The sequence below is a fragment of the Heptranchias perlo genome, chromosome 5 (genome assembly GCF_035084215.1).
Source record: "Heptranchias perlo isolate sHepPer1 chromosome 5, sHepPer1.hap1, whole genome shotgun sequence".
Lineage (NCBI taxonomy): Eukaryota > Metazoa > Chordata > Chondrichthyes > Hexanchiformes > Hexanchidae > Heptranchias > Heptranchias perlo.
Genome location: NC_090329.1, coordinates 80889166 through 80901654, shown reverse-complemented (window position 1 = coordinate 80901654; position 12489 = coordinate 80889166). Strand labels below are relative to the sequence as shown.

Below are 12489 nucleotides of genomic sequence, written 5' to 3'. Positions count from 1 at the left end.
ACCCGAGAAGGCATCTGCAACACACCCGGAATTACTAGAAATAACCAAGCTGAATATTTTAAAAGATTTTTAAAAAGAAAAACCTAAATCAAATCAATGGAGGTAATCTATAAATTCTTACCATCTCCTTTAACAATATCCGCTGAATTGCGCCAGTTTAATGTTACAGAATTAACCTAGATAGATCATTTAATTGATTTTACTAAAGATAATCACCAATAAAAGCTTCAGGCAATCTAGAAGGAATTCAATCTGCTTTAACACTGGCAAAAAAGGTACTGGACTCTGAATAACATGCAAAGTGCCACTAATATCTGCTTTGTCTTACAGCCGGATCAAATTTATTACAGCGTCTGGAAAACATGAGGCTTGTCTGAACTCAAAATTCAATCTTCCCTTTTCTAATTAGTTCTATTTTTGCATTCAAAAAAAAAAGTTGAAATGAGTTTTGATAGGCACTGTCTTCCTGGAAAAGTTCTATTTATTTTGGTTGGAGACCGGAGACGAGTGTATTGTTTTTGTCAGAAGACATCACGAGCAAGTCATGCAATGATGCCCTTCAGTGTAATGTATATCACTGTTTTGCTGAGAACTTGGAAATAATAAAGAATAGCATTGCCAACTATTTTTTCATGAATATGCTGCACATTTTAAAAAATGTAAAACAGATCATTTACTGAACATTGCTTTACTTCAATTTCTTCCCCCTCACTTGCTCCTCTCTTAAAAAGATGTTGACACTGCACTGGGTTAGTTGCACAAGTCTTGGCCACCCTCTGTAACCAGGTGTCGTCAGGTGTCGTTCTTCATATGAGTCTGAACAATGAAAGCTCTGAACTATTTGATTACACGAGACATCAAAGTCATGCTCAAACTCACTCAATATCCACACATGCATACTTCCAACAGGATTGCTGGATAGCAATCCAGACCAGAAACCCTGATTATTTCCATATCTCCCTCCCCCACCCCCCTCCCCCTACCAACCCAGGAATGCTGAGGTCAGTTGTAGCACCCATATTGATCAAACCTGGTGTCTATCTAGTCCATGTGGTTGAGTCACAAACTGCCTTCATAGTTGAATTATATGGGGAAACCCAAGATGCACCTACAGCACAGAATAGGAAGTGAAACAATAAAAAACAAGAAATGTGAGAGCATTTTTGTGATCGGTTCAGTTTAAGTTTAGAAGTTCATAAAGTAAAATATTTATTACATTTAGTTCTTTTATATGAACATTTAGGCTACAGTTTCACTCTACTGTTCATTATTGAGACTAAACTTGGCAATTTCTCATCAGTTGATGGGGTGAGGAGAGAAGTATTTCTTGAAAAGGAGGAAAGGACCCACATAACTGTCTCAGAGTGGAACAATTTCTGTCATACATATATTGTCCTCTTCCCCTACCTGTGAGGAAAAAGCTCACTAGCTAGAACAAGTCAGGTCTTTTATTTTTTTCTCTTCACAAGAACTGAAATTCAGCTCATGGTGCAACCTGTTAAACTGAGGGGAAAAGAGCATGACTGCATACACAGCGCACCAGCATCTCCTCCTCTGGCACCCAAGTGCCAGCCTCCTGCCATATTCTTAAATGTAAGGACACAGTGCTGCACTGTCATCCATACAGGTTGCACAGGAAACACTGGTGTCCCAATATAAGATCCCTGGCTATTCGATAAGTGTTTCCATTGTACTTGATTCTATAATGAAGAAACTGGTCAGAAATAGATCAGATATTTTCGAAGATTTACAATGTTTGTCATTTATAAATTAAGAATTATACAGAGCCTAATTTCCAGTGACTGGCTTTATGTGCGCTATCCGTGCTTTACAACTCAGATGCACTAAAGCTAAGCAATTAAACAAATGAAGCCCATTGCAGTGAGTCGACATGCGTTCTTTCATTTATATAAACTAGGTTCATCTTAACTCAGACTTGATTAGATGAAAGTACCTAACTTCTGCTAGCTACAAAGATCCTGAATGAGTTGGGGGGGGGGGGGGGGGGCGGGGGATCATCCTAATTCCTAGTTTTATATTTAGTTCATAGCCTGAAACTATCAATAATTTGACACTGATCAGTAATTGTTGTACAAGGGTACAGGGACAATTGGACTAAATTGACAGTACCCACACTGGTGCAGTAGATGCTCTCAAAATAGATTAAAGATGGGGAAAGCCATTTGGCCTATCTTAACATTCATCTAGAACAAGTCTAGAACTCCTACATCATAGCATCCGACTGCTTCTTGAATGACTCTAGGTTTTTAGTCTCCATTACCCTACCTGAAAGTCCATTCCACAACAACTTCTTAAGTCCTAAATTTGCCTTTCAATAATCTTAACCTGCCCCCCTTTGACCTAGTGCCATGATTCAGCTTAATAGTAGTATTTCAGATTTACTTTATACAGCATTTACTATCATATATTCCAGTCCATTAATAGCTCATTTATAAATAGCCAATTACATCTGAATGAAATCATGATTCTGCTCCCATAAAAACATCACAAATATTTAAAGCTTGATCTGAACAAGACCCTATTTATCAACATGCTTCCCAGTATTGGAGGCAGAAACTGTGCCTTTTGACTTTGCTTTTGGAGGAATGGCAAATGTCAGCAATGGCCAAGAAAACACAGCAGCTGGCAACTGGAGTACCCCAAACTCTCTTTTCTCTCTTCAAGAGGGTCATGACACATTCAGAGAAATAATTTACTTTGCCACACTGAAGTCATGACTGCCATCAATAATAAAACTATTAGCCCGGCCCAGTGATAGCACTCTTACCTCTGAACCAGAGGGCCATGAGTTCAAGCCCCACTTAACACATAATCTAGGTTAATACTTCACTGAATACTACATTGTTGGAGGTGCTGTCTTTCAGATGAGATATTAAACTATGGCTCTGTCTGCCTGTTCGGGTGGAAGTCAAAGATGGCACTATTTGAACTAGAGTAGGTGAGTTATCTTGGTGCCCTGGCCAACACTTATCCCACAAATAACATCTCCAAAAACAGATTATGTGGTCATTTACCTCATCTGTTAGTCATGGGACTTTGCTGCATGCAAATTGGTTTCCGTATTTACAAAGCAAGTGACTACACTTCAAAAATAATTCAATGGCAGTGAAGCTTTCTGGGATGCCCTGAAGAAAGGCACTTTATCAATGCAAGCTCTTTCTCACGAGTATAACCTACCATTCACAAGCTTGTGGCCTGGTAATAGCAGAGAATCTTCCAAAGATTGATGTTTCACCTACTATTTTGCCTTAAAGTAAATACACACCCAATAAGTAGGGTTGCCAACTATGGTTGAACATATTCCTGGAGGTTTCATCACATGACCTCCCATCCTGCCACTGGTCGCCCATCATGCCCATCCTCGTGACTACTGCCTTTCCACACCAATTGAAAAGAGAACTGACTCTTCATTACATGAGTGAATGATTCTTAACTTGTCAATTAAAACAACTTTTTTCTCATATCAAATATTTTTATAACTAATAAACAAAAATGTTCAAAGTAAATGAAAAAAATACAATTTTTTTTTAATACCTCTATGATTTTTCTCCCAGGTTGCTCGCAGCAATCTAGAGATTGATGTTTAATTCCTGGAGATTCCAGAACAATCCTGCAGGATTGGCAACCCTACGCAAGTTAAAAATGATATCAGCATCACTAAGGCCTACCATAAATCTGCCTATCTTCCCAGCTGAAGAATGACCTGTGGTAATTCTGAATTATTAAAGAAAACTTTAAATATGTGAATAAAAAATAAACTGATGTCAACTCAAAACTATTATTGACAATGTTGATTTTCTTTTACTATGCGGGGAAGAAAATTCCGAGAGTGCACTGTAACAGCAGATCAAACGCTACTAAAGCTGAGCTTTACATTTGTTTTTGTGCCTTTACAGAAACACATGCTTTAGAAAAACAAGACAAAAATCTACCAACTAGGCTGAGATGCCATCCTCTCCATGTAGTCCATGGCAAACTCCACAGCGTCAGTTCTTTCAGGAAACAGTACACAGAACATAGCCAGTACTCCCAGGTTGTTGCCATAGATTTCATTCCAGCGGGCACTAAAATGTTTAGGATCCCAGGGAGGTAGATACTCCCTTGGACTTGATAGCATGATCTGCACTGCGTCCCTAATCCTGTTCGCAATGTGCCAGTGAGTACTCTTCGCCTTGAGCCGCAGATCCTCCACATCTCCTTTACCAAAGTACAGCATGGGGTGACCATCGTAATTCCCATTCATAAAATGGATGCTACCACCAGATTTTTCATTTACAGTGTGTGCCAATAGGGAGCAGAACAAATTTATGAAAAATACAGCTGGTACTCCATGTGTGTATGTCTTCATTGTGGCATCAGCTCCCCAAAACCGACTTCTGACCAAATCATCTTCAATAACTCTGGAAAAAGAAAGCACTCATTAGAAAACAGAATTACTGCTACAAGTCCACATGTGTGGATGTCAGGTGAGGGCAGGATTGGGTACAGTTGTGGTGCCACCCATGTTCAAATAGACTCCCAACATTCATTGCCAAGGCTCAGACATGAGGAAAATACCGGAGGGTAGCTGGCAGCTACGGCAGGTTATCCAGCATGAGTCAGTGATTTCAGGAGAGCGAGGGAGAAATTTGGGAGAGGAGGGAGGGGAGTTGAAGTGAACCATAAAACCCTGCAAATGTACAGAAATTCCACATCATTAACACAAACATTACAAATCAGTGCGAAGCGATACATTTCAGTAGGAAGAATGAGGAGAGGCAATATAAACTAAAGGGTACAATTCTAAAAGGGGTGCAGGAATAGAGAGATCGGGGGTGGGGGGGTATATGTGCACAAATCATTGAGAGCGGCAGGGCAGGTTGAGAAGGCGGTTAGAAAAGCATAAGGGATCCTGGGCTTTATAAATAGAGGCATAAAGTACAAAAGCAAGGAGGTTATGATGAATCTTTATAAAACACTGATTCGGCCACAACTAGACTATTGTGTCCAGTTCTGGGCGCTGCACTGTGATCTGGGATCTCACTACATTTACCTAGATATTGGGCCAATAGAGACAAAGTCTGGTTCATAGGGTGTGTGAGGTCCACTTATGGAGTGACCTGTAACACGGAATCCAAGTATCTAACACAAAAACCCAAAACATCACGGCACAAATGTGCACAGCACTTGTCACAGTTTGTAACATTACATAAGTATCTTGATCGAATCACTGTCTATTCAGTGCCTTGTAATTCACCGAGAGTCATCCACTATTAACCAATGCCTGTTTATTGTAAATATTGTACAATACAGTTTATTGTAAATATCTAATTTTACAGCTTTGATTTGCTCCATGAACGAATATGAGCTGAGTTTTGCTATGTTCTCCACTGGCACAGGTTTAGAGAGTCCCAGCTCTAAAGCATCATGTAGAAATGAAACTGCTTGGTTCCATTGTTCCATACGGATACACTCTGTGACCAGATCCGGTGGAGATTTCACTGTTGACCTTCGTATAAAATGATTCCTCATAGGCAGGAGCGTTAGTTTGTGGAAGGCAGAAGAAGGTAAATATGTTACACATATTAATGTATTCCACCTCAATTGCAATTTAAAAAAAATAAAGGATCTGCTTTTTCAAGTTGTGCATTCTTTTATTAAAAATTAGAAGCAAGAACATAAAATTTGCCTATGAGCTTTAAATATTTAACCTCATATGTAATAAAGTTGTTGATTATCTGTATGTCTGCATTAATTATCTTTTGAATTAACACTGCTAAGTGTACATATCCAACCGTATATAATAACAGATTAGCTGATGCACTGGATCAAGAAACGTGATTGAAGTATTTCAGTTTGGTCATGATCTCTGACGTAATGCTTTCATTTTAGACAGCTTCCAAATGCTCCTTTGTGTGAACTTTTTAAAATGTATTATTGTGCCAGACCAAACTAAAGAATAATGTTGAGTAGTACAGGTTGGGACAGATGGACTTTGGCAGATTATAATGTGAAAAAGGGTGGACCTCAGAGTCCATGAGCTATGCTTAGCTGTGATTATCCATCCTGCACGGGGCTCTCACTGATGCTCACATCTCTGGTACCACTGTGCAGTTGTGATAGTTTAACTTGACTCGAATGAGGCTGACTGTAAATATATGGTTAGTATGACTTTAATAAGCAGTAAATTTCAGTGTGAAACAGCAATTAACTGGTTTTTGGATCAACCCTTAAAAACACAGAATCAATAGGGGTTGATTTTAGGATGGCCGAGCGGGTGCATTCGTGGCGGAGGGGCTCCGAAAATTCGGGATTCCCAGGGCGGGTCCGGAGCCCAGCTCCAACCCGCCCACTTCCGGGTTCCCCAATGACAGCGGGATCCCACTTAAACCAATTTATTACATAGTTCAGGTCATTTGCAGACCTGATTGGGAGGATATTTTAGGAGGGGTGGGATTTTCATATCAACTGAACGTGTTTCCCATACTGGGGAAAACACTCCCAGTTGAAACAGACGTGTTGCAGCCACCAGCCTGTGGGAGCTTCAGAGGTCCATTTGACAGGTTGGGTGTGGCGGGGCGCGGAGAGACACTCAATCATTGCAGGAGGCCACTCTGTCACTTTGGACAAAGCTTGACCTGCACCACCCTCCTCCCAACACTAAAATTCACCAACTTGGAACCTCAACTCCAGTGTGCAGACACATTTACCTACCTTGCGGACCCCCTCAAACGTACATCTTCCGGATGGGGGGCGCCATAGCTGCAGTCATGACCTCCTCAGGAGGACAAACAGCATCACCAGTCTGGCCGGCCATGCCGTCCACATGGAGCTCTACAACACAGTGCTGTGACACATCCACCTGCACAAAGAGCGCCCAGCAAGTGGCTGAACAAGGAAATGAGACAGGAGGTTCGGAACACCCTCCTCCTGCCACTTTATCATTGCTCCGTTGGTACAGGCCAAGCTCTGCCCATCCCCCCTCCTGGAAAGCTCCAGAAATTCTAGGGCAGAGTAAAAGGGGTGGATTCCGGTAGTCCTGGTCTCCACCCTTCTATCCTGACCTTTGCACCTGGGGACCTGAATGTTTCATGGAGCCTAGGATCAGGAAAATTGATCTGGGGGGGGGGGGGGGAGGGGGGGATATGCCACTTGTTGATAATTTTCCATTTTGTACTTTGCAACTTGCATTATAAATTAACAAGTCAGAATTCCCTATTCCCGATGCATCGTGTGGAGCATAAACACCGACACAGACCTGTTGGGCCAAGTGTGTGCTATAAATTTGAATTGAAGAACTTGCATTTATATAGTTCTTTGATACATCTCTCAGAAATGTTTCAAATGGCTTCATGTATAATTAATTACTTTGAAGTGTAGTGACTGTTGTTATATAGGCAAATGCAGCAGCCATTTTGCACTTTGTAAGATCCCTCAAAAGGGAACTGGATAAGTACTTGAAAGGAAAAATTTGCAGGGCTACGGGGATAGGGCGGGGGAGTGGGACTAGCTGGATTGCTCTTGTATAGAGCCGGCACGGACTCGATGGGCTGAATGGCCTCCTTCCGTGCTGTAACCGCTTTCTATGATTCTATGACTTCATTACAATGGGGGACAAAGGAATTTCACACAAAAATATTAACCCATTCCTCACTAATATCACACAGAGCAGTTTCAATAAAAAAAGGAAAGCTCTTTACTGCCAAAATAATCTGTTATATGGCGATATTATAATCATTTCTACTCATCGTGATTCAAATATAAGACCTGGATTACCGATGTAGTCTCTCATGGTCCACCACAATCAATGATTGCGCAATCTGGCCCTGTTTATTTCCCCTTAGTCTAAATTTCCATCTTTCAGTTGCCAAATGGCAGTCATTATGGACATCCATTTATCAAAATTAATGGAAATTTTCAATGAACTTTTCCAACTGCCATTTTTTTGTCACATTTGACATATCATTTTGCCATCTGTTTATTTTCAGGTTACTCTGTGCTCATTTTTGATGTGATCTACGTCAAAAGTCACCAGACCATTTTCCAAAATAAGGTACAGTGGTATCTCGCTATTTTGAACTATAACTGTATAATAGAGTAACTTTATGAATCTGCATTTTCAGCACGGAGCTTCACGTCAGTGCATGTCAGGAATTCAGGCGGGGAGTTCAGCAAACCCTGCAGAATTTTCTATCCATTAATTTTGAAGGATGGAGAATCATGCAGGACCCACCAACCTCTGCAGCTGAATTCCCATTATACAATTCTGGCACCAAACGCCAAACATTGGGAACGCAAATTTACAAAACCCACCCTTCATATGGAACACATAAGATCATAAGAAATGGGAGCAGGAGTAGGCTTTACGGCCCCTTGAGCCTGCTCCGGCATTCAATCAGATAGATCTTCGACCTCAATTCCACTTTCTCGCCCGATCCCCATATCCCTTGATTCCCTTAGTGTCCAAAAATCTATCGATCTCAGCCTTGAATATACTTAATGATACAGCATTCACAGCCCTCTGGTGTAGAGAATTCCAAAGATTCACAACCCTCTGGGTGAAGAAATTTTTTCTTATCTCAGTCCTAAATGGCCGTCTCCTCATCCTGAGGAAATGACCCCTAGTTCTAGACTCTCCTGCCAGGGGGAACAGCCTCTCCGCATTACCCTGTCAAGCCCTCTCAGAATCTTATATGTTTCAATGAGATCACCTTTCATTCTTCGAAACTCCAGAGAGTATAGACCCATTCTACTCAATCTCTCCTCATAGGACAGCCCTCTCATCCCAGGAATCAATCTAGTGAATGTTCATTACACCACCTCTAAAGGCAAGTATATCCTTCCTTAGGTAAGGAGACCAAAACTGTAAACTGTACTTTTTTTTTTATTCGTTCATGGTATGTGGGCATCGCTGGCAAGGCCAGCATTGATTGCCCATCCCTAATTGACCTTGGAGAAGGTGGTGAGCCGCCTTCTTGAACTGCTGCAGTCCGTGTGGTGAAGGTTCTCCCAGTGCTGGTAGGGAGTTCCAGGGTTTTGTCCCAGCGACGATGAAGGAACGGCGATATATTTCCAAGTCGGGATGGTGTGTGACTTGGAGGGGAACGTGCAGGTGGTATTGTTCCCATGTGCCTGCTGCCCTTGACCTTCGAGGTGGTAGAGGCCACGGGTTTGGGAAGTGCTGTCAAAGAAGCCTTGGTGAGTTGCTGCAGTGCATCCTGTGGATGGTACACACTGCAGCCAATGTGCGCCAGTGGTGAAGGGAGTGAATGTTTACAGTGGTGGGTGGGGTGCCAATCAAGGTGGCTGCTTTGTCCTGGATGGTGTCGAGCTTCTTAAGTGTTGTTGGAGCTGCACTCATCCAGGCAAGTGAAGAGTATTCCATCACACTCCTGACTTGTGCCTTGTAGATGGTGGAAAGGTTTTGGGGAGTCAGGAGGTGAGTCACTCGCTGCAGAATACCCAGCCTCTGACCTGCTCTTGTAGCCACAGTATTTATATGGCTGGTCCAGTTAAGTTTCTGGTCAATGGTGACCCCCACGATGTTGATGGTGGGGGATTTGGCGATGGTAATGCCGTTGAATGTCAAGGGAAGGTGGTTAGACTCTCTCTTGTTGGAGATGGTCATTGCCTGACACTTGTCTGGCACGAATGTTACTTGCCACTTATCAGCCCAAACCTGGATGTTGCCCAGGTCTTGCTGCATGTGGGTACGGACTGCTTTATTATCTGAGGGGTTGCGAATGGAACTGAACACTGCAATCATCAGCGTATATCCCCATTTCTGACCTTGAGGTGGAGGGAAGGTCATTGATGAAGCAGCAGAAGATGGTTGGACCTAGGACACTGCCCTGAGGAACTCCTGCAGCAATGTCCTGGGGCTGAGATGATTGGCCTCCAACAACCACGACCATCTTCCTTTGTGCTAGGTATGACTCCAGCCACTGGAGAGTTTTCCCCCTGATTACCAGGTGTGCTCTCACCAAAGCCCTGGACAATTGCAGCAAGACTTCCTTAACTGTTGTACTCCTATCCTCTTGCAATAAAGGCCGACATACCATTTACCTTCATAACTGCTTGCCGTACCTGCGTGTTAACTTTCTGTGTTGCGTGTACAAGGACACCCAAATCCCTCTGAACACCAACATGTAATAGTTTCTCACCATTTAAAAAATATTCTGTTTTTCTATTCTTCCTACCAAAGTGAATAACCTCACATTTCCCCACATTATACTCCATCTGCCACCTTCTTGCCCACTCACTTAACCTGTCTATATCCCTTTGAGCCTCTGGGGTCGTTTTTAGCAGGCCTGCGGGTTTCCGGCGGGTTGGGTTTCGGGAGCGTGGTCAACGCGCCCGGTGAAATTAGTGGGTTTCCCGCGCGATCGTAGCAGGCAATCCACTAATTGGAGCCACTTACCTGCTCCTCCGGGGTCCGCGCTGCTGGTCTGCGCGTCGGGCGGGCTGCGCATGCGCAGTACGATCTGTCAGTGGGAGGCTCTCTCGTTAAAGGGGCAGTCCTCCACTGACAGATGCTGCAACCAATAGAACAAATTACAGCATGGAGCAGCCCAGGGGGAAGGCTGCTCCCAGTTTAATGATGCCTCACCCCAGGTATCATCAGATGGGATGAGGAGGAGGGGGAGGACAGAGCTCTTCCCCCCGGCGGGCGGGAGGAAGCGGCCTGCCTCTGCCACCAAGAAGGCCTGGCTCAAGGTGGCAGAGGAGGTCACCTGCACCACCAACATATCGCCCACCTGCATACAGTGCAGGAGGCGCTCCAATGACCGCAGTAGATCAGCCACAGTGAGAACACGTAGTCATTCTCCTACACTCCGTCTGCCACAACACTGCCCCCACCCCACATCTCCTTCGGCACCGCCAACACTACTCTGTCACATCACCCCTCATACCCACTCAAACCCCATCCTCATCTTACCTCCACCTACTCACCTCGCCAGTACTCATCCTGCCACTAACACGCGACCCAATCCTCTTACAATCTCATGGCTCCATCCCATACTCACCCTCTCGTGCATCTCCCTCACGGCCAGCCTCACTCAACCTGCCACCACCTGTGCTGCAGCCACAGGGCATGCATCACATATGTGCAGTAGGCAGCATAAGGCAAACGTGTCGTGAGCATGAAGGGGATGCACAAGGGTGTTTGAGGGTTTGTCATGGGTGTTACCTATATTGAATTTCAGAACAACTCACATCACACATTATATTGGCACCACCACTGCCATGTCTCCGCGAATCCTGTCTGTTTTGTGCAATAATGCCCGCTCCTGGGTATCACTATGAGGACCCACCACTGATGCCACCCATTGTGCCACTGCAGAGTAGGTGCAGGTGTATTTGCAGGGCTCTTCCGCACAGACGACTGAGAGACATCGGCGGTGTACCCGGCTGCACCCTGGAAGGATGCGGAGGAGAAGTTGTGGAGGGCAGTGGTGACTTTGGCAGCGACAGGTAAGCAGATGGTGCTGGGGCCAGCCAGGAGCAGCTCGGCATGAAAGAGGCTGCAGATCTCCACGACTACATGTCAAGTGAATCTGGGCCTCCGTGTGCACTACTGCTCGGAGAGGTCCGGGGAGCTGCGCCTCGGTCTGTGGACCCTGTGGCGAGTGTAGTGCCCTCTGCGACGCGTCTCTCTTGCGGTAGCCCTCCCTCCTGCTGTACAGGTGGATGTGTCACAGCACTCTGTTGTGGAGCTCCATGTGTCAGAGGTGGACGGCGTGGATGGCGAGGCTGGTGATGCTGTTCTCCCTCCGAGGGGGTCATGACTGCAGCTACGACGGCCCCCATCCGCAATATGGACATCTGAGGGGGTCCGCAAGGTAGACACATGTCTCCGGACCCCGGGGTGAGTGTGCAGGTTGGTGACTTTGACCGTCAGGAGGTGGGTGGTGGAGGCCACACTTTGTCCCAAGTGCCAGAGCGGCCTCCTGCAATGGGTGAGGGTCTCCCCCCCCACCCTGTCAAATGGACCTTTGCAGCTGCCACAGGCTGACGGCTGCAACACGTCCAGTTCAACTAGGACTGTTTCCCCCAGTGTGTGAAACAGTCCCATGTTTCTCCAAAATCACACACAGTCCCTTAATCAGGTCAGTTAATGACCTGAACAAGCAAAATAAATGCACTCAAGTGGCATCCCGCTGGCTTTAATTGCCTGCGGGATTCCCACCAGCGGGGGCTACGCTCGCACCCCCGCACGTCATCGGGGAACCCGGAAGTGGTCGGGATCGTGGCGCGATCCGGTCACGTGCCTGGATATCGGGATTTTCGGGGCCCCCCCGCTGGAAACCCACAGGAAACCCGACGGTAAAATCGAGCCCTCTGTGTCCTCCTCACAGCTTACTTCCCCACTTAGCTTTGTATTGTCTGTAAACTTGGATACATTACACTCGGTCCCTTCATCTAAGTCATTAATATAGATTGTAAATAGCTCAGGCCCCAGCACTGATCCTTGTGGCACCCCACTAG

The 12489-nt window shown here is 45.0% G+C and overlaps 1 protein-coding gene across 8 annotated transcripts in view; it reads right to left on the bottom strand.

Moving 5' to 3' along the window:
- The window catches only part of dse (dermatan sulfate epimerase), an 81497-nt gene that overhangs the window by 42542 nt on the left and 26466 nt on the right, over positions 1 to 12489 (bottom strand). For 7 of the 8 annotated variants that reach the window (XM_067984707.1, XM_067984699.1, XM_067984703.1 and 4 more), the window contains exon 2: positions 3954 to 4421. In XM_067984707.1, coding sequence (XP_067840808.1) covers positions 3954 to 4369 — 416 coding nt within the window. In that variant the 5' untranslated portion in view covers positions 4370 to 4421. Of the gene's footprint in view, positions 1 to 3953; positions 4422 to 12489 lie in introns of those variants that run through there. The other variant, XM_067984706.1, reaches the window with a different exon arrangement.